This window comes from Chaetodon trifascialis, chromosome 3 (assembly GCF_039877785.1).
Source record: "Chaetodon trifascialis isolate fChaTrf1 chromosome 3, fChaTrf1.hap1, whole genome shotgun sequence".
Taxonomy (NCBI): domain Eukaryota; kingdom Metazoa; phylum Chordata; class Actinopteri; order Chaetodontiformes; family Chaetodontidae; genus Chaetodon; species Chaetodon trifascialis.
Window position 1 is genome coordinate 9,939,935 of NC_092058.1, and position 23,541 is coordinate 9,963,475.

The 23,541-nt window shown below is 42.9% G+C and overlaps 1 protein-coding gene across 2 annotated transcripts in view; it reads right to left on the reverse strand.

The window, feature by feature from the left end:
- tox2 (TOX high mobility group box family member 2) overlaps positions 1 to 23,541 on the reverse strand; it is a 92,302-nt gene that overhangs the window by 38,156 nt on the left and 30,605 nt on the right. For both annotated transcript variants that reach the window (XM_070959141.1, XM_070959142.1), the window contains exons 2-3: positions 22,840 to 22,932; positions 7,726 to 7,785 (exon numbers count right to left, since the gene is read on the reverse strand). In XM_070959141.1, coding sequence (XP_070815242.1) covers positions 7,726 to 7,785; positions 22,840 to 22,932 — 153 coding nt within the window. The remainder of the gene's footprint in view (positions 1 to 7,725; positions 7,786 to 22,839; positions 22,933 to 23,541) is intronic.

Here is a 23,541-nt window from a genome sequence, read left to right on the forward strand (position 1 = left end):
CTCCATTGCAAGTTTGTCCACACAGAATAAATTTGGCTGATTAACTATTTGATAGGTTGCTTTAACATTTAGTACAGACATTCAAGTGGCTGTCGGGATGAATTGTAATAACCTTGGGGATCAAGTCGCAGAATGTTGTTGGCATTGTGTGTTTCTATAAACTGTCGATACATTAAATTTGTATATTTCACGTTTGTCTATATGCTTGGATAAATAATACTATTTTGCCATTGTTTTGGTTGTCTGTAGCATTTAGCATCAAGCAAGACTTCCTGGAAAGAGCACCTGTCGGATCAGCCATCAGAGCCATTCAGCGCTTCCTTCTTCCTTTGTAAATCAAAGTGACATAGGTCAGATTACTGGTACTTGTGTATGAGCTGATTTTCTCATCAGCAGGAGGAGGGGATGGTGGTGGTGTGGCAGTTAGGCGAGATGACTGCTGAGCAGCAGACCACCATTCAAGCTGTGTTTGTAGCAACAAAACCAGGTATTCTAAGTCAATACATGATCTTTTACTAACTCTGACTTAGTGTTTTTTGTGCCTAAACCTAACCAGACCTAGTTCGAACATAAAGTTTGAACACATCCTCATTATTCATCCTGGTGACGGTTGAGTGCCAATATCAAGTCAATGTTATCATTTGTCTCGTACTTTGACCAAAAGTAATGACATTCCCATCAGTCTGTGCTGTATTTTGTGTTCCGCTCTAATTGCCAAACTCCATGATGATGGTCAACATGATAAACATCTAAACATCAGCACATTAGCATTGTCCTGGTGGACATGTTAGCATGCTGACGTTAGCAGCATAACAGAGCTGCTAGCATGGCTATAGACTCTTACTCTTAGCTTAAATACAAACACGAGCTAGGTGTAGTTGACTGCATCAGGACAGTTCAAGCACAGAAAAGCACACCGGATTCTTCTTTCCTGTGATTGTCTACATTTTTTGGTTCTGTATTTGTTGTCTTTCATGCTCAGCCCCACCTGTGTTTCACAACTAGAGGCTTAAACTGACAAAGAAGTTGATAAATATAATATGAAAGTAGAAAAGCTGTAGGCCTCAGGCTTTGTATCAATTTATTTGCTGTGCTCCGCTTAACCAGTTTAATAAGAAAAATTATATTACTTCATTTCAACTTTCTCTGAGCTGAGGAAATAAGTCAACATGGATCGATGTCAGCTTAGGGCTTTTTTCGTAACTTGGAGATACTGCATCAATAATTAACCAAGTATATTTGCTAATGAATCTTGGTTGAGCAGAACAGTTTCCTCTCTAATAACCCATAGCTTTTTTTTTTTCCCCGCAGCAGTGAGGGCAAACCAGTTCAAGGCAAACTTTGTACACTTCATTTTTAAAAGAGACAGAAAATCTCTGTTGTTATGAAAAGGCGAGACAGACGCTGGCGATTCCATGTCTTTTATAATACTCTGGCATGTGATCTAGCACAAGAGTGAGTGTTTGGTCTCTCATCATTCTATCCAATGGGGTGAAAGGCCTACACAAACACATTAAGGTTGCCATTAGTTTCATCTGATCACCTGGGGCAACAGGGGGATGGACAGCTTGGCAGAGCGAGGGCCTTGCACAAATACACAGCTGTGCATTTATATGTGGTGCCATGTCAGATGAGTATTTCAAACAGAGGGCTTTTAAACGGGGCAAGAGAGAGAGAGAGAGCGAGAGGAGGGTGAGGTGGGGGGTTTCCAAATGACTGTAAAAAGGCCACGGGGAGAGAGCTTTCCATCTTTCTGCTGCCGCGACAAATATGCCTGCACATCTTTTTGCATTGTCTCCACTCCCTGCTTCGTCAGCGAACAGCTATAGAAATATTTTGGCAGGCTGCTCTTTGTTTTCACTTTCACAAAAGATGTAGTGAGGGAATGAGAGAGAGAGAGTGGGGGAGAGGGGGGAGGCAGGTGGGAGAGGTACTGGGTGGGAAAGGTAAATGGATGTTGTCAGAGTTTTGGGGGACATTTGCGAAAAGGAGGTCAGGGAGAAGAGCGGGGAGAAGGGTGGTGGAAGCAAGGCAGAAGAGGGTGAGAAAGGAAAATGTGAGGTAGGAGAAGAACAGCAGAATAACTAGCTGGAAGTATGAAGTCAGGGAGACCTAAATGAGGTAAATCAGGTGAGGTGGCATAAAAGAGGGAACCGACGAGGGGTTGGAAAGATTGAGGTGACGAGTAGAGAGGGAGGCTCAAAGTGGGAGAATGAACTGGAAGAGGAGGGGGCAGGTGGAAGTGCAGGGGAGGAGGAGCCTGCCACTCCGGTCCCCAGCTCCAGTCTAAACAGCGGGAGGAAGCTGTAAATCAGACTAATGCGGGCGAGCTGTAATTCAGACCAGCAGGGCCAGGGCGCTGGTGTGGGGACCCCGAATGGCGGGAGTTTACAAAACGCCGCCGCAAGGCTTTAATCAGTGCAACGATCCAGAGATACCGTCTCCCCCAATCAGCAGGCTTCCTGTCAGTCACACACGACTGAACTTGACCAATCAGGCTCCGCCGAAGTTCCAGACGGGCTGGCTGGGATCTGGGCTGCTGCCAAACAAGAGGATTACTCATCGAAACTGGAAAGGTGGAATGGGCCTTTAATTCAAATCATAGAGGGACCAGGTGATAGATTTGTCAAAGGTTGGACATAAAAGACTGTGGGATCATGTTCTACAATGGTTCATCAGAAACATATGGGGGAAAGATGAGAGACACAGGGGAGCAGTGGAGGAGGACTTATTCATCAGAGTGGAGTTTCTACAAGTCTAAAACTGGGTGACACACGTCAAACCAGTTCAAATCTGTAATGAAGGGCACTCAGAAAACACAGACTTCCGCCAAGGACACTCTTCTATGATGTATTTATATATTTGTGAATCCGCCCCATGATTCAGACCCACTCCAGAATTTAATGGGTTGTTCTTTGGCCCATGCTACAACCTCCCACCAAGTCTAATGACAAGCGGGCCAGTAGCTTTTCGCTAATCCCGCTGACAAGCAGACAAACAAACAAACCGAACTGAAAACTTCCTTGGCCTCACACTAAGTTCGGTCTGTCAATGTGTTTTAGAAACTTATTCATAATCACATCAGCCATATAAAAAAAACTTGCCATCGATCTACAATCTGTCTCTGCTTCTCCGTGTCTCACAGATCTGCTGTTGGCACTCAAACACCTCTCTAATTACAATTACAACACCCAAGGGGGCCGGTAAAATCCTTGCCAGCAGTGACTCACAACATAACAACTGAGACGAGAAATAGCATCAAACTTACCGTTAAAACATGATTTGAACTCCCAACATGTAATCAGGAAGACAAACTTTCAAATACCAGAAGTCGCCTTTTCATACCTGCATTTTACTCAAAGAGGAAGGAGGGCAATGCATTAACTTAAAAGTGAGCGGAAAATGCAAATGTAGTCCACTTTATCATCAGGCATTCAAACAGACCCTTTCAACTCGGCAATCCATAATATTTCAGCTTTGATGCTCAGGAAATGGCCACAGCTCGATGGTAACTCTGAGCTGGATTCGGCTCTAGTAGTAGTAGGACTAGTGTGACTGGCTGGGCTACACACACACTGTGCATGTTAAAACCACATGCAGCGTCTTGGCAGCAAAGACGCTACAGCGGCAGCCAATCAATAAAACCTTGTTACGCTAATTGCAAGATCATAATCTCCGTTCCTACTTCTGCTGAATATCCAAACAGTCACTCCATTAGCCGAATTATTCCCCTGTGCAGTTTCTCCATCTCTCTTCAACCCCCCCACCCCCCACCCACCACCACCACCAACTTCCATTTCCTCCTCGTGTTCTCTTTTTTTCGGTGACATATTTCTCTCAAACAGCAGTTCTGCTAAATGAATTCATAAGTCAGGGAGAAAGACATCAAAGCAAAGCATTGTCAAGGTAAAGTGCTGATGAAGTATACTGTTTCTTTCACTTTGCTGCGGAGCTATGAGAAGGCATCTCCACAGTGCATTATCTTTGATCGCATCGCTCTGTACTGTTCTGTTTAGTATAAGCAAGAGAAATCCCACTTCAGGTGAAGGTCTACTAAGACTTTTATAATAAAAAATAGCTCTCTGCTAAGGAGGTGCTCCTCCACTTTCCACTGTGGAGATTGCCTGTTCGTGTGGTTCTTTTAGTGCTCGAGGGTCGACTCAAAACCTCTGTGGAGACACCGGAGCGAGCTCCTCATCGATGGTTACTCTTTTCTGCATTGTTGCCGCGACTATGATCAGTGGCCACAGGGGCAGACAAAGAGCTTGTTGATGGCAAGACCAGGGTCCGTGACCTTGTCATTGAATCACTAACACTTTGTCACTCCGCTTGGGGGGGGGGGGTAGACTGGAAGACACACTACAGAGAACTAAGCAGGGTCAGACTATGATGCTCATGGGAACATCGATATGACAATGGCACTGACCCCTTTTCCTTGTGACTCATCACAAGAGCAAACCCACTATTTTGTGTGGTCGCAAGGCGATGTCTTATATGAATGCACCTTGTGCATGAAAAATATATCTATATAGGTGAGCCAGATTAAATAGAGTGATAACATGGAGAAGCTGAAGTGAGAAACAGCAGAGCGGCAAGTAACACACTTTCACACAGTTTGGAGGTGGAACCACTGACCCAAATGCATTTAAATGCAATGGGGGGGTAAAAGAGAAACAGAGTGAGAAGAAGAGGGGAAGTCAGAGAAAACGGGAGAAAGACAGATAGAAAAATAAAGTAAGATAATAAAGCAGCAAGCAGAGAAAAGTGAGCTTTAGGCAGTATGATATGTTTTTACTCAAGATGGAATATATTGAGAATAATACTGCTGCTGTATACACTGTTTCTTGAGGAACAAATCTAGTTAATAAAAAATTATCCCTGCAGCGATCATATCCCTCTGTTACTTCTCACTAAGTCCATTTTTATCTCAGCACTTACAAACAGCACAAGCATAAACACATTTACAGCTCCTAAATGCACTTTAGCCATACTTACTGGTATAAAATACTGCATGTACTGTCACTAAGTGTCATGCTATAGCTGTTCTGCACAGAAGAAACCAGTGCACTGTACCGATTTGTATTTATAGGAAATGATGCAACACATGCGCTAACAGACATCAGTCAAACTGCAGCAGAGTCCCAAATCTCCGCTACACTAATTCCAAGCAGCTTTGGAGTGAAAAAATAAGATATACCCAAAACAGTCCGTGTGCATACTAAAGAGTCATTTGTTTATGAGTGTGCTGTTGATGTACAGTATTCTCACACCAAAGAAACTGGAAAAGCTGCTCACAGCTGGATAAAATTTCAAACTATCCGTGGGTGGTTATGAAACAGCTCCAGAAACATCTCAGAAAACAACTATTAAATATTTTGGAGAAACATTTTTTCTGTCTCCTTCTTTTTGATTTCTTCTACTCTAACACAACACCACCATACTTTAAGGATTCGTGGACTACATACAGTCTGCTATATACAATTAGTATACTACATTATGTTATATATTACACACTGTGTTACTGTATTAGTGTGGATTTGGGACACTTGTGATTTGGGAATTCAATTAAAAGTCACAAGGTTTGTTTTCCAAGATGTTCCTCGAGCTGCTTCGCCACCATCCACAGTCTATGTGTTGTGAGGCAACAGTTCATCAGCGGCACCCTCAAAAAGCAGCACTTTTATCATGCATCCTGACTTTGTGGAGTATACTTTGTGGCTTCTCCAGTGTGAACACACTATGTACTTAAACGATTTTTAGATTTCTCCCATCTCTATGTTTTGTTGTCGGAGTGTGTGTCCACCCCTAAGGCCCTCCCTGATTCTAGCTGTCAGAGGGAAGGAGAGGCTGAACTTGGTGAAGCGGAGAATAGAGCAAGGCACATGTCAAATATGAGAAGATCTTGAGTAAACAAAGTATAACACAGAGCAAAGCAAAATCGTCTCTCATCTCATCACCGTCTTTCACGCTGTTTCCCTCTCTCCGACTCTTTCTCTCTTGCTTCCTTGATCCCCACCTTTCTCTCTCCATCTGTCTTCTATGCCACATTTGCGATGTTTTATCTGTCCCTCAGTAATTCGGCAAGAAACATTGTGCACATCAGCACGACTTGTAATCAGTCAATCAGCACTGCAGTAAAACTACATACGCCGAATCGAAATGGGCGATAAAAGCAGTGGTTCTTAAGATTCTTTTTGCAAAGTAACAGCATGAGAAATGTGTCTGATAATGGGGCTGTGCTACTGAAAATCACTTTGCGACAGACATATTTGTTGTCAGAGTTATCTAAATGAACTTAAGAAATCATGTACAAGAAGCAGCATAAGCAGCTCTGTTCTCCATTCTGGGCCTTGAGCCACATTCTATCGAAACCAGAGCATTAAGAAATTAAGCAAAACAGCAAATGCAACAGAAACTCAGAACTACTGAAGCCTATGGGTTGGCTCTAATAATTGCAATTGACAGGGACAAATTCCCCGCTCCCCTGTGCATGTCAGATGGGCTTATTCCCAAACTCCACAAATCCCCCTGTCCAAACACAACCATATGGTCTCCCAGTTGTTCGTGACCAGCTGTGCTACAGTGTATCTGGCATGGTTGCCATGTACTGTAGGAGAGGCTCACTCCCCCTCCATTCTAACTTAATAAATCCTTTGAATGGGGCCAAAACTCACTCAGAGTGAAGCGGCGTTTCCTGCTTGGCTTTTACCAAAGTGAATATTTGTGTGCACAGAGGATGATTGCATAATTGGAATATAGTGAATTTGAATTTTATGATGGCAGCGTTAGCTTAATGGTTGACACAGTTGCCTCACAGAAAGAAGGTCCCAGCACTTTCTGTTTGGAGTTTGGATATTTGTGCTGGTTTAGGTTTAGGTTCTCTGGTTTCCTCCTACCGAACACAGAAACGCAATTATGACCACCTGATGTAGACTGTGACGGATGAGCAACTTTTGCAGGGTGTTTCAACTTCTGCCCAGCGCATGCTGGGACAGACTCCAGCTTCAGTGTATAAAACCCAGCAAATGTATATTTTTAAGGCCATCTGTATACCATTGTTGGAGAATCTTTAACTGTTGTTGAAAGTTTACAATCATTTCAATGTTTTATGCTTAATTGTTTTGTGTGTTTGTTACATATATTTGGTTTTGGTGTTATTTTATTGAGTTGGCTGAAACTGTAAGTGATTCACAGTGTTTGCTGTATGTAGTGCAAGAGAAAAAATGTGATTATACTGTATATTTTGTTACAGACCCCAGGAGGAGTCGTTCTTGCCAACATAACAACTAATGGGGATCCAAATGAACAATAAGCAATATAAAAACTTAACAGGAATCTTTGGCGTCATTTGACTGTATTTAGACTCCAGCTTTTATTACTCGCAGAAATGTGTTTCTGTTTATTCCACACTGTGAGCAACGAGACTCATATTAACAATCCTGCGGGAATACTTCACATATATGTAGTCCAGAAAGCACCGAAGAATATGATGCATCTGTCAGTGTGCGGTAAAACATGGGTGAACTAATTGGAATATTTTTTGAAAGATTTGACTGTCTTTGCATTCAGCTGATGTCATTTAACTGTGGCTGTTTCAGTACCAATCTGTCCATCCTAACAAGCCTGAGTGGCGGTGGGAGTAAAATTGCTCTTCAACAATCACTGGGAACAGATGAAATAAGAGGAAAAAGAGCAAGTATTCCATCAGGGGCCATTTGAACTCACCTGGTTTGGCGGGAGAAACTCGTGGTTGTTTTCATTCATGTACATGTTATCACCATCAAACTGCAGAGAGAGAGAGAGAGAGGGAGAGAGATGAGAAAACAGTTTGGCAGAGAGCGACACATCACAACAGGGACCGAAAACAGAGATTTTCAGTCAGTCAGTGGAGTTACAGAAACAGTGTAACACAGCAGCCTAATGACTGCGAGTCCTCGGCTTATAGACCTCGATGCTCTGGTGGATGTCAGTAATTACAGTTCATTAGAGACACGTATAATTAGGCCCTGTCAAAGCTTGTGTAACTCGCGCTCTTCGTCTCAGCTTGCCTGCAGCCTGAGTCAGTGTTAAGTGTGCGCACACCTCACTGCTGCGATTGCACGGATGTCAAAAGGCGACAAAGGCACAACACAGTGATAATCACAACGCTGGGAGCACAACACTCGCACCGACGGCTATCTAGTTAGCCAGCCGGCAAGTTTGCCATTCAGATCAAATCAAAGGCAACACCTATGTAATCAAACGATGTATGACAGGTAAGTCAGCCAGGAGCTGACCCAGAAATTGATTTGCTGTGCCATGCAGTTTGAGGGAACAGGGACCTAGTTTCTGTGTTTATTTTTGGCCAAAGACAAGAAGATTTCCAGTTAAATTAGGTTTTTTTTGGAAAGCATTTGGTTCATGCTCCTCGCTCTGATCGACATCATTTGTGCCGGGTTGTCCAAATCTCCAGAACGGAGGTGGTGATTAAAACAGTAATCACCATCAGTCATCACGTAGAGGCTGACAATACTGAAATCTCAGGAAGCCCACCAGACGGTGATTCTGGAGAAGATCAGTAACATGGCTGACCAATCACAAATCAGCACCTTTAGCGACCCTGCCAACCAGCCACCCAGCTAGTGATCGAGACCACATGGACTCTAGATTCAAGACTTAGAAACAGCAAGCTCAAGTAGACTAAAGAGGAGGCTCAGGCCAGAGGAGGCTCAGGCCAGAGGAAAGGTGGTGGTTTGCGGTTATGGGGAGGAGAAAGCCAAGAGTGTGTCTACGAGCTAATGGTGAAAGAATGGACAGAGATGATGTGCAAGTGGGAGGTGCAGTAGGAAAGATACTGTAAGCATGGAGGTACAGAGGGAGAAATAAAAATTGAGAGCATGAATGAAGGAGGAATGGAGTCGGGGAGGAGGAGGGTTGTAGCAGCAGTAGTGGCAATAGGGCCTGTGGTTGTTCTGGCTGTAGTGTGATTAACACTGGGGTCACAGCCAGAGGCCGCAGCTTAAAACACACAGGCATATAAACATGCACACACACGCGCGCGCAAACACACACTCCCAGAGGCCTTCCCTGCTTCTCTGTCTGACGCTATTTGGCACCAGCCATTTATGAGGAAACAAAACACACCTCAAGACAGCTCGTAGTGGCTGAGATGAATTACCACCGCTACTGTAAGGTCAAGTAACAGGATGGATACGTGCCTACAGTAACTTACAGGGGTGTTTCTCAAGCTGTGGGCAGGGACCAAAAATGGGCCGCAAGCTTTTTTTTATAGCCACGTTTCACCACATGTTGTAAGCCACATTTTCTAGGGACTAAATTTAGTGTTGCGCAGTTGTTCAATATCAACCCTTCTAGGGGTTCGTTTTTTTTGAACATTTGAATATTTTCCATTTAAATTGCAATCAGATTCCTCTCCAATAGAGTTTTCTTGCATTTTTGTGTCTATCTTTATACTCGACACAGTCAGAGCACCAGACAAACCATGGTACAAAGGCAATTCTTTGCACCATTATTCAATTTGAAGCCCCAGTTCCATTTCCACGTTATCATTCAGCCTCTGATGGAACCGTTACTTCTAGTGCAATGATTTCTGCCTGATAGCACTATTAGTTTGCTGGAGGAACAATCATTGTATTCTGCAATGAAAATGAAATCACTTTCTTTATTGCTCCTGGAAAATGATTTTACATGCTGTCCTAATCACATCGTGCTAGATGTGATGGTGTCTTGGAATGGGTTATTTTCACACCTGCAAACCAGATCTCTCATCGAGCAAAACAGGGTCAGTAAAAAACAATTGTGCAGAATGTCAAAGAGCAAACTGAAGTCTGCGGTGGTGCTCCTGCAGCACAATGTGGAGGAGTCACCGAGGGCAGAGTTGTTAGAATAACAAACCATATCTAAACCGAGGGGAAACATAAAAATAATCATTTCCTGCCTCTTTGTGCTTAGCAAATGGTCAGTTAAGTGTACCGAAGTCATGCTACAGTACACACAGAGAGGGGGGGACAGTGCAAACAAGTCTCTGCATGACCCTGGATTTGCATTCACCCTGTGCTAACTTGAGTTTAATATCCTTCAATAGCTTCCAATGTGAAGTATGTTAAGTATGTTATTCTCTTGCTGAACGTTAGAGAAGATTATAAACCTCTAATGTCCATGCTGCTAATATATGAAGCTAGAGCATATGATTAGCTTAGCTTAGCTTAGCTTAACGCAAACACCTGGGAAACAGCTAGCCTGGTGCTGAGCTTGACAGGAGTACTTCCACATTACTTTTGGGTCATTATGGCAGAAAAGCATTGAATACTGGGTATAAATTTTGGTTCTTTTGTGCTATAAGAGTCACACTGCCACCTTTGTTACCTAAAGGTTAACCATATTCAAGCATCCACCCAGATGAAGTGTCCTTGAGCAAGACCCTGAATGCCACAGAGGCTAATTTGAACCTGACCTCTGAGGTTCATTGCATCTGAGCTCCCTGCTCTTAACATTGGAAGACAACAAAAGCTCTGATATGTTAGTTTAATACAAAAGAAATGAACAGCCAGTGCACTGATGTAAAGATTCATCATATATACAATTATTTAATGAGCCAAATCAACTACAGTAAAAAATGTGCTCAGAATAAATTAATAATGCATGCGGCTTTACAGCAGCGGCCTGGGAAAGCTGTTCTGTCTGCCAGGTGGCGGCTGTTGTCTGCAGAAATCAGATGACATTTTTTAGCATATAAAATCTATCTATCTCGTGTAACCTGGCTCATATTAAGTAGATCTTTTTCCAGAAGTCATAATGTGCTCAGTGCGAACATATGAGCATTGACATGTGTGAAAAAGGGAGGTTTGTAAGGGAAGGGCAAGCTTGTCGTGTCTCTCTCTCTGTTTGCTTTCCCGAGGCTTTGAGGTCATTAATCATAGCGGTCAAATCTACAGCAAAACAATTGAGCAAAGGAAAACACAGACAGAGCGAGAAGGATGGAGAGCGAGGGGGGGGTGAAGGTGAGAGAGAGGTGGAAAGCTACAGTGAGATGGAGGAGAGGGGAGTCATGTCGAGCGAGGGAAAGGAGGAGAGAAATTTTTGAGATGGATTGAGGCTTGAGAAAGAGAAGGGACAAGTAAGGCCCGAACAACTGACGCACTTGACACCACACTCCTGTTTGCATAGCAGAAATGCAAATACGTGAGCGGGAGAGAGATAGAGAGGGAGAAAACGGGAGGGAGAAAAGTGGGAGAGATGCTATAAATAGCTTTGCGTTTGCGTAAAGCCAAACCAGTGTCAGTTTGATGCAGGAAGTGCACCATAGTCAGAGGTTATAAAACAACTGTTGACTGGGACACAGCATGTCAGAAAGAAGCTTTCCAAAGGCTTCAGACCAGAAGTCACATCTACAGCAGCATCTCAAAACTTACTATTTTATCCATTAAAGAAGAAGTTTCGCTACCTAGAACACAGAACTTTTTAAAAAGTGGGAAGAATTATGATTCAGGACTATTTGTTTTGCTGATTGCAGTGATGTAACTGGCTCAGTTTCTACTGTATTCTAGATACAGTGTGTTGATCTGCAGTCTTCATCTGCAACTTTGATTGTTTTAATGCTGGCATGCTTCATCTTCATGCACAGGATCTGAGAGCTTGTGTTTCATGCTGCACATGAATATGTGTTCACATGTTTCAGATACCTGTGTTAGTGGCTTTGTGCTGAATTTGCACTTTGGCAAGTGTGTTAGATGTATTGAAGTGGGAAGTTCGAGTCTGTTATTTGTACCTAATGGTTGAATTTTTAAAATTGCATTTAAAATTTTGTACTTAACTAACTACATATTGTTTGTAGTTTCTAATTAATTTTAATAGAACCAAACTAATAACTAGGTTTATAATAACAGCTCATAAATAAGGCTGCACCAATCCATTTACTTTTTTCTTTCTATCTCTTCCAACATCTAAACTCTGGATATCGACAAACACTGCATACTGATCAGAAGTCACGGCTCTTTTTTTTTTTTTTTTTTCCCCAGATTTCCAGTCTGTATACCCTCAAATGTGGGACTCATGGATGTACTAAAAATGGAGTCCCCTGCCCACTGTGACCAGATTATTTCATACATATAGCAGAAACAGTGAATTTTATTATGACAAATAAACTGGATTTAATGGGGATCATTTGAGTCTGGCCAACACACAATCCACTTACTGAGGTCAGGACCAGGGCAGAGATCCCTACATATGAAAAAAACAATATCATTTTAGATCAGTTTTGTCCCAATTCTATATTTCTACTCTGAAGGTTACTTTGCATTCTGTGCTACAGCACTGCTAACCTGCATTGATCTACACGAGAGGCTTTTCTCGTAAGGTCGCTGTGAGCCCAGCTGTGCTTTCCTGTACGCACTGAATACCAAATCACACAACCGGTAACTGCAGCCAGGGATGTTTTAGATTTGAAGAAAGATGAGGCAGGAGAGACGGAGAGAAAAGGACTTAACCCTCCTCCTGGTCTCTTTTCATGGTTACAGTGTGCGCCTCCCTAGTTTTCCATCCCAGCGTAACTAATCACATGTCAGTCAATGTGCCGATGGAAAGAGGCAGCAGTCAAAATACCTGTGTCAGGACTGTGGTCATTAGAGCATTCAGTGACTCGCTGGCAGGCACACACACACAGTTGAATACACACAAATGAATGCACACACACATACATGCAGACATAACCAAAGCACAGAGAGGATGGGGGATGGTGTGCTGTAAAGCAGATATGGATTGCCTGTGTGCATGTGTGGATATCGCTGCTGCTGCTGCTGCTGCTGCTGCTTGTGTATTTCACCTTTATGTGTTCCTTATGTGTGTGCGTGCATGTTTGCATACTGTATACACAGCACGGCTCTCAATGTGTGCACATCGCATGCGTGCCTACGTGTTTGTGTAATGTATCCTGTCCAATAATACACACATTGATCCCGGCGAGATAAAGATAACAAAGTTAGACCTTCCATAATATTTATTTTCCCATAACAGACCTGCTCAGCCACGCCCAGTCATATAACTCCATGCAGATGAAATATGGTCTTCATTACCTTTAAACCACAACACACAGAAAGTAGTGAGGAAAAACAGAATTGCCCTTCTTTCTCGACTGAAAGAGCACAAAATGAATTGGAGCAGCTGAGATTTTTTACATTACCATGACAAATACGGCGAAATGGAGAGGTGAGAGAGAGAAAAAAGAGAGATAGCGGAGGGGGGGCACATGACGACAGACAGAAAAGGGCAGATCAGACAGAAAGACCAAATTGTGTGAAAAAAAAAAATCAGCTCAATTTGTGCTCGACTGTAAGCTGTGAGCTGAGAGGAGAAATAAAATAAGGCATTTAGCTGGGGATCATGTTAAACCATGCAAGTGAATGAGTCCCCAGAGAAGAGTGTTCCCTCTCTCGCTTATGATGGACTTAATTGCCTCTATCAGTGTTAAGATATAACATTCATCTCAGGTTTATTGCTTGGCTTTATGGTCTTGTCCATCACATTGAGGGGTTTCGAGAGGCAGGCCACTCCTCAAATGGCACCTTAAAATAATGAGACAGATTACAAAGCAACAAAGGGGAAAGAAAAGCATCATTTATATTTGGAAAATGAGACCATTTTGCAAAAAGTCAAAATGAGCAGATCTGGTATGCGAGCGGGCCGGCGAAGCAGAATGGTTTTGATGGTATGCTGGATGGATTACTCTTCGGTTTCTGGGTCTTTCAAAAAGCATGGTTCGTCTGGCTAAAGGCGCACACATCTCCCCCACCTCTGACCCCCGAAAGCTCTGGGTAGGTGTAGAGTTTCAGATGGCCACACAATCGTACCATTGTGCTGCTGTTAACACAATGAAAACAAAGCTAACACATCGCTGACATTCAACTCCCCCCACTCTGCCTAACCTTGACTTCCAACACAACTCAGGTGGAACACAGAGATGGATAATCAGACGACAGAGAAATCGGAAAAGCACTGAGAAATACCAAAGCGTGCTGATGTTAATGTTGAGAGAAATGCGGTGGATTGTGTCTGCACACGGGCCAAACAATCAAGAATATTTAATCAAAGCTTAACATGCGTCTGGAGCGAAGCAACAGCAGCATATCATTTCATTTCTTTAAGATGTGCTTCTGATCTCTTAAAAACAGGCTGCCTCTCATCACACGAGGGCATGAGAACCATGTCTGCAGGTTCCATTAAATCTATTAAATCCACTTGCATTATATCATAGTGCTAACCACACAATAGGAGCCTTTCAAGGGCAGTCCCAGAGGAAGCCAACAAAGGGCCCTCTCTTTCAGAGACTAGTCAAGTAATTCAGAAAGAGCCAAACACCATTTTTGTGTGTGTGGATCCTCTTCAGCAGACCCACAATTTCACCAAGTCAAGAAAAAAAGGAATAGAGCGGAAAAGAGAGCAGCAAGATACCTGTTTTTTTTTTCCATCTCAAGTGCCTTATTTAAGAAGACACTGGGTCTTGTGGAGAAGTGTCCTTCCACGAAAGAGTGAGTCTCTGGCACAGAAAAAGCACAGACCTAGAGAGAAATGCCAAGCAGCAATTTGAGAGCAAATAAGCGCCGATTATATTCAATAAATAATCTTATTTGCATATGTTTTCAGTTCTGTACAAGAACAGTCATATTGGATGATTCGTTGAACATTCAATACTTTTTGGACGTCCGGTTCCAAGGACTTTTGATACCCTGGGCATTTTCTTCAATGCATAGTTGACTAAAGTACTGTGGTCATGGAAAATAAGCTACGGTTAAGGTTTGGTTAACCAACTAAAAGGCATAGTTAATGGAAAATGTGTTGATCTGTCATAGGACACAAACTCTGGTCTCTTGGACGTGTTGCAGCCTGAACTTCTTGCATCGCTACATCTACAGCACCATACTTCCAGCATTGGCACTGGACGTAAATTAGGAGGTGAAGTATTGTCAATACATCCTAGTATCTAAACGTCTGAATGGTCGATTGCCAATGACTCCCAAAACGATACATCACCATTGGAACGTGACGAGGTGGCTGTTCGTCGTACCGGACGTTTGTGCTCATGTCGTTAACGTTTTTCTATTATGTTTACCATTACGAAAAAAGGCATCAGAATTCGTTTACATTTGTTCTCTTAATTTAGCTGTAGACAGCACCACCATGTGGCCATTTTGAAAGATTTTATGACTGCTTATATTTAGATGATGCACATCAAGGCAAACCTGCAAAGACTGAAGACATTTCAGAGCTTATCATTTGGTCAGTCAACAGAAAATCGTTCTGCAACTATTTTGCGAGTCAACTAATTGTTTCAGTCATTTTACAAGCTTTGAAATGTGAGGATTTGCAGCTTTATTAGGGTATTATTAGGTTGGACAAAACAAGACATTTAAAGACATCATGGGTGAGGGTTAGTTAGTTAAAATGCACATTTTTTCTTACATTTTGCGGACAAATTAATAGATTGATGAAGCAAGAAAACAATCATGAGTCGCAGCCCAAAAGTCACCTGTAGATGGTGTTACAGCGAAGTGATAAACGTATGATTAATTATTATGAAATTAGTGACTCTAGCACATTCCTGTAATCCTGACAGGATTTAGTTATTCTCTAAAACACATTCCTTTATCAGCATGATTTCATTGTGATATCTGATGCGTATTGAGATCCATTCGGAAATGTAAAAATTTTCTATTAAAATGACGAATTAAGAGGGTTGTGCAACCTTGGCATGAGTACGTGCTCTCTGAATGCTCTCTGGTTAAGAATGACTTCAGGAGAAATTCTTATAAAACCTGCTCAACCTTTTCTATTTGTGCAGACGGTGACATCCGTGACCTTTTCAATTCAAATCACAATTATTGTCTCGTCATTCTGCAGCGGTAAAGCATAACTTCAGCTGTTTAAGAACTGTTTTCCCAAGAAACCAACCTGGTGTGCACTAGTACAGTAATAACACACAATCTAGCACCAGCAGGAGAAAAAAAAAAAAACCTTCTTTCTGTATTTGGGACCTCACCATGTATTTAAATCTAAATGCAGCATCCAGCACCGTCTACTTCTGTCAATAGGGCTCGAAATAATTCACTGTTCTTTCATTCACTGCCATGCTGACTCCACATCCAGCCTCTGCCACTAGCGTTCAGGCAGAATTTTTTATTACCAATCTAATTGCACATTCCACCCTGACAAGAGCTCATTAAACCTTAATTATACACATGTTGTTTTCTACAAACATCTCCATTTGGGTCTCTCTGCCTTGTAATTGTTCAGCAGGGACAACCAGTTGAGATTTCGCAGATTGAGAGTGGATAAGAGAGAGTGAGAAAGAAGGGGGGAGAGAGAGAGAGAGAGAGAGAGAGAGAGAGGTAAAGGGAAAGAGAGAGGGGGAGCAAAAGAAAAAAATGCCAGAGAGAGAGAGAGAGAGACAGAGAGAGAGAGAGAGAGAGAGAGAGAGAGAGTCTGGAAGTAGGTCATGCCTCTCCATAAACAAGGCATGGTTTCTAAAATAATATACCCATCCAGTGGAAGTAATGCCAAACAACTGAGCGAATGTGGAGCTCATGTAATATTTACAGAGCACTAATACATAGATGGCAGGTCTTTTTCTCAGCAGCCCCCCACCCCCCCTCCAAAGCCAGAGGTTTCTTTTTTTTTTTTTCATCTGTTTTTCTTCCTCATGCCATTTGAATTTCAGAGAAAGCCAACTACATTGATATATCTGGCGGGGAGGGGGGACTGGGGGGTGTTAAGATGTTGAGTTTCCCTCTCTTACCTTCTCTCTCCCTTTCTGCCTCTCCTATCTGTTCCTAGCCCTCTCTCTCTCTCTCTCCCCCCTTCCTCTCTCCATTGTTCTCTCCGCATTGGCTTTGGCTGTGATGTTTTTTCACACATTTGTTACATTTTAGCGAGGGAAAGTGGGCCTTAATCCAGAGTCTTTGAGGCATGGGCGATGATATTACTGTGGAGAATCGGCCTTTTAAAGACTTCTTTTAACTCCAGCTGGTGCTGTAAGGTCACCAAGCACTTGTTCGACGTCGGGCCCAGCGTGAAGCTTCTGGGCTCGGGACTAACTGGCTGTCTCGACTCCAGGCCGGGCTTTCTGGGCTTTTGACAGCGTCTGGCAATCCTGCTGCAAGAGGGTAAAAACTGTAAAGGGAAACCTCCTCAGTATGCAAGTCCAGTGAGAAAACTACTCTGCTGATTGTTATGTTTGATATGCAGGACTTTTGCAGTAGCATTCCTGATTTGGCAACGAAATGGGGATGCCTGGGTGTACAGTTGACATAGTCGATATGAAGAGTGTGCAATTTAGGGCCAGTTCTCAAATGTGAGACTGCTTAAGCCGACTTTTGGTTTTGGACTGTTGGTCAGACAAAAAAGGGCATCTGAGATGATGCATATCAGAGCGAACCTGCAAAGTCCGATGGCATTTCACAGCTAAAATCATCTCAGTCATTTTCCAAGCTGTTTCCAGCATTTTAAATGTGAGGATTTGCAACTTTACTTTGGCATGTAGGTGTGATAGTAGTAAACTGAGCAACTGAATAGACTGAATGGGCTGTTGGCAGGGTGTTTGAAGACATCACCTAGGACTCTGAGACATGTCTCTATTTCATGGCTTTTTGCAAAACAGAAACATGCTAAATGATAATTGCCAGTTGCAGCCCAGTTTGTCTGATGTCATGCATAAACATTAAACAGCATTCAGTGTATTAAAAAGTAGTTTTACCTACACTTTCCATATATTGGCAAAATATCAATATGATCCATTTCTGATGTTGATTTCAGCCTAACACCACTACACTGCTAATCTGAGCTTGATAAAACAGCCACTGTAACAAATCATAAGTGTTATTTTCAAACTGTGTTAATGTGGGTGATGCGCATGACACCTTAATATCAGATGCTTTTGACAATCTCTGGTGGCATTAAATGAGATGTCTGTCACAGACCATCCGGTGTCACCACCACTTAACACCCAAAAAGCATCAAGTGCCCATGCTGAGCCTCTCAGTCATCGCTGGGGACCTCCTCAGCCTGTCACTGTTGACACTTACTGTATGCATCACTGATACCCACCCAGCAGTAAAAAATAAATAGCCTGCCATCAGATCACTTCTGCTTTGCAATATTACAATTATCTTGGCAAGGGTTTTTTTTTTGTTTTTTGTTTTTTTTTTACAGCAGGCATTTGTTTTGTGTCTCTGTTTTGTTTGTTTATTCAGTTGGTTAGTTAAAATATTCCATTCTTAGCACAATTACAGTGGAACATCACTCAGTTCTCACCAACATCAAACACGCTCACTGTACGGTGTGATCTGAACCATGTCAAGATAAACAAACATGACATATTAAACAGGAAAATGAGTCATTCTTATTATCCCACCAAAATAAATCTGGAAAACACTAATTATAACAAGCTGCTCCTGATCCTGACTGATTCACCCCTGTTCTCTGGCAGGCTGTGTGTGTATTATGTACAGTGTGTGTGTGTGTGTGTGTGTGTGTGTGTGTGTGTGTGTGTGTGTGTGTGTGTGTGTGTGTGGAGATGTATTACTCACATTGTGGGGACATAAATCTCTTTAAACAGCCACATTGTGGGGACACGCCTTCCTTATGGCGACAAACGTAAGTCCCAATTATGTAAATTCTTACATTTTAGGGTTAAGGCTTGGGTTAAGGTTCGAGTAAGGTTGAGTTTCGGGTAAGGGTTCGGGTTAGGCAAGTGGTGGTTATGGTTATGGTTTGGGTAAGTCTCCAGGAAATGAATGTAAGTCAATGTGATGTCCCCAAAAGTGATGGAAGCACGACTGCATGTGTGTTTGTGTGTGTCTGTCACATTCTTCTCTTGCTGCTGCCTTAATAGGCAGTCTCTTAGATATTCGCTACAGAATTGCACTCATGCAATATTAATATCACACCAAAATATGGAAGCCGGAGCCCCCACTCCATCTCTCACTCCCGACATAATTGACTATGCAAGGCTCCAAATCAGCTTGGAAAAGGAGAGAAAGACACAGAGAGACAAAGCAGGAGAGAGAGAGAGATGTAGGAACCAAGGGAAACGGAGAAAGAGAAAGAGTTCTGAAGCGATCCTGTCATCTCTGCACTATAGCAGATTCTGAACCTTCACCCCATGTATCACTGTCAAGGCAGTGGAGCTAAAACAACAACAACAATAACAACAACTACAACGGTAGCTCAAACAGTTTGACTCCCTGCAAAGAATACGCTGATGCTTATCCAGCCAGAGCTAAAACAAACCTCCACTCCAGCAGCTTTGAGAGTCATCGTGCATCAGCTTAAACACTCAGTGTATTTTGTGGCTTAATTTCATTGCACAGATTCCTGTAGTTCCATTAAAGACGACAATAAAAGTTGGATGCGTTACACCATGCACGCCTGCAGCCGGGAGGTGTAGGTAAACAAAGTTGGGTCAGTCATTACAAACTCACGCAGTGCAGCCACAGTGCATAAACCCACAGACAGTTACATTACATTCTCCTCTATATCTGAAAGTTTCCAAAATAAGAGACTGTCAGGGTGATGCGAGAAAATGAACTGTGGGTAAAATGAAGTATGACTTCCATTTGATGAAATGGCAAAGTGCACAGTCTTACAGAATACATACATGGTACCTTCAGACAGCGTGGAATAAGATGATTTTCCACAACTTTGAGGTACTTTAAGGTACCCTGAAGAGCTTTTGACCACTATGGAGCAATGTTTTACACGTGGGTCCTCGTTTATTTGTTTATACATTCTGGCTAATGATTTCACACTATTCCACTGATCCATAAACGGTTAACAGTAATGTGCAAAGAAACGCAGGAATCCGTCAGCAAAAGGCAGAGACGAGGAAGAGTGCAAGCAGGTAAACACTGATGTGTGCGTTTCAAAATGTATCAAAAAATTTGCAAAAGCTTTATGATAACGAAAATGCATGAAATATGTTGGTCGTGTTTGACCTCAAGGATACACTGAATGTAAAGAGAAAGAGAAAAAAACAAACGATTACTTTGGATACACCCATGCTAGCTGTTTGCCGCTGTTTCTAGTCTTTATGCTAAGCTAGGCTAATTCCGTTTCCCTAAAGTACTTTGTTCAGCAAGAGGTTAAAAGTCTCAGCTATTCAGAAAGCTCCACTGCCCTGCCTTGTGCTTTATGCTCAGACTCAACTCACTCACTCACCACACGTTCATGCCTCATGCACTGTGCACTTGTGATTTGGGACAGATTCATTCACTCATTCACATTTTGAGGAAGGCTTCTTATAAAAAAAAAGGGCATTGATACAGACTGCATTCTCTTTTAGGGCAGAAATCCCCTTCAAAGCCACTAATACAGCAAACCCCCCAGACCCCTCCCCTATTCGTGTACATGCAGTGATGGCAAGATCACTGCAGAGCGCTGGGGGTCACGCCCTCTGCACTCTGAGCATTTAAAAAAATGAACTGTAGGTATTTAGAGCCATAATTGATGTTGAAAGAAAGAAAAGGAAAAGGTTGCGGGGGCAGAGAAGGTGGTTGGGGGGGCCGGGGGGAGGTGGGCAGTGCACCTTGACAGGAAACATAGAGGTGAAGAGCAGGAGTTGGAGGTTAGTTTGACAGAGAGAAAAGAAGTGGTGGTGGTGGTGGAGGGGGGGGGGAGTCGCTGCGGAAGTGCCAAGCCCACTTTTAACTGAACTGAAGGTGGTGAGTGGTGGTGGGGTGAGACGGAGGGGGGGACAGAGATAGAGATCAGGGGAAAATAAAAGGGGTGTGCAGGGGAAGGAAGAGGGGAGGAAGGAGAGGAGCTGGGGGGGGGGGGGTGGGGGGGGCAGGGACCTACTGCACCTTGACACTTGCTCTCACCGCAGCACCTGATAAGTGCAATGGAAAAACGTCTGGTTTCCTCCTGCATGTTAAGTGGTTTATATTCTCCTCCTCTCCATGCAGCCTGTAGCTACAGCCTGCCACTGTACTGACGCTACACACAGGTAATAACAGACAAAAGGAAATGACAGAAAACCAAAGAGGGAGGCAGAAAATAGCACATATTGTCTCCTTTTGTACTTATTTATTTATTCTACGAATTCTAATCTGCGCGAGAGATGCGATCTTTACATTGGTGCTGAACAAAACCACTAGATGATTTGGAAATTTTCCTCCCCTTGCTTTAATGTTCATTCGTCATTTTTTAGCACGGCCATCTTCATTTTATAAACAACTTCTGCACAGAGATTTAGATGCACAGTGTAATTTGTGCAACAGAGGATCAGATGAAAGTGGACATATATCTTTGCTACCTCATGCATGTACTGACAAGGAACTCATTCCCATGATTTGTAAGTGGGTCTCTCCACAGAACAGCATTAACAATATTCACTTTAGATAACGTATGATTCCAGGCCCTGGGAGAGGATGGGTTTCTTAGAAATGCTTTGTTAGCACTCTCCCCCTTGATAAATGATTGAGGACATGTGGCCTGAGACATCAATACAATCTCTGTTGTAATTAAAAAAGGTGCGCACCAACAATATTACACAGCTTTTGCTTTGTCTGTCTGTCTCTCTCTCTCTCTCTCTCCCTCTCTGTCTCTCCCTCACTCACCCACTCTTCCTCTCATTGAGCCCTGGAGCAGAGAAGAGATAATTCAAAAAGCACTTGCATGGAGTGAAACATGAAAAAGGGAGACATATGAAATTAAATTCTCTCTTTTCGCTCTATTGTTCTTTCATTTTCTCTCCTTTGTTACATAAATGCATAAATGCATAAAAGCAAGGCAAGCTAGATTCTAATTATGATTTTCACAATACTAAAAGATTTCTTTTTTTATTAAAAAAAAAAATGAAAGAAAGGTTTCACAAACAAAGTAGACTTACTGTTCCAGCACTTTGTCAAAGTCAAAGTACCGCGAGTGCTGCATCACTAAACTTCAATAAAATTAATCTTTTTCTTTTTTCCAACCGTCTTCATGAACAATTATATAATAAAATAGTTGAAAAATGAGACTTTGATGTCCCAACACAGCTGCTTTCCGACAAAAGAGGTTGAAATAAGGGGAAATTCGCCAACATATTTTAATTTCTGCACTTTATCAACATTTGTCCTTCCTTTTTTAAAACCTAAAGTGGGTCAGAAGTGGAAGCATTGTATCCAGACAGCCACGACATGTCTTTGTTCTGTGTGCACACAAATACAGTAGGAGACGGTTGGTTGGTCTATCAGCTGCAGCGAAATGCTTCAGTGAGAAGCTACCAGGCAGATACCACACAAACCACCAAGTCAGATGTGTGCTTTATTGGGAGCCTTGCGGTGGCCAATGATGGTTTGAGGATGGGGGGCTGCGCAGGTCTATCAAAGTGAGCATGGGAACACCGCATTGGTTGTGTACTGGAGGCTGCGCACAGTAGCGCGTGGGGTTAAAAGGATGAGGAGGAAGTCACGCTAACTGAGGAAGATGTGAAGTTTAAAACGATGCTGAACATTGGGTTGTACTGATTCCTGGCTATGATTTAAGTCCGAATATTGACAGGCGTATCTATGCATGAGCTTTCTGTCGCAGGATCGAGAACTCCCTGCGACTGCATCCAAATGATGCATACTTTAATAAAAAAAAATGTTTTAAAAGCCAAAAAGTACTGCACATTTCTGCAAAGTCTGCACTACTTCTGCACTGTCCTGTGTTTGGGCAGTCTTGCTGTGCAGATGGGGGAATGCCTCTTTGGTGGCTCTCGCTGTATATATGAGGGTTAAATGTGGGGTACATGAAGGTATGGATGCAACCAAGGGGTGAGGGAGTAGGGGTGAGGGGGGAGAGACGGTTGGGAGAGATGAGTCATACCCCAGTAGAGGGCAGTCTCTTGCCGTCAGGGTTTGGGCGCATGGGCAGGGAACTGTAGAGCCTCACACCTCGATCTGCAGCACCGTATCTGCTCTGGAGGAGGAAGAGAGAGAGAGAGAGATTTTAAGTATGCTGTCTTTTTTTTTTTTTACAGAGAATTCAGCATGAAACACACAGATGAAATGCTTCAAACAACACTGTAATAAAATCACAATCAGAAGATCCAGATTTGAATTCATATTGTTTCAAAGTAATTTTGCTTCAAAGTTTACCAAAGTTTTACTTTCTCATCCACAGGGCAGGGATCATACACGCTGTGGTTCCCCTCGTGGTCCTCATTTTGTGAGTGTTAGTGTTTCATAAATTTCTGCCAAGTCGGAGAGCCAGCGCATTGGCTGCCATGTTAAATCACCTCATGGTGATGTACCACACATAATAACTGGATAAGGTTGGCTCAGTAGCGGCACTAATGGAGCTAAGCTGTTGTGTTTGGTAGCCAGGGTTCATGTGCTCTGCTCCACTGTACTCCTCTGACTCCATCTTTCTATACGTTACACAGCTGATCATCACAGTGTTGTGGGTTCCACGCCTGCTCCTCCCTCTGCTTCTCCATGAGGGTCTCAGCTGCATAGCACGACCTGAAGGAGTGGTGGCAAAGCCCTCAGTAGTTGGGAAGCTAATGATTCGCAACAAGTGGTCCCT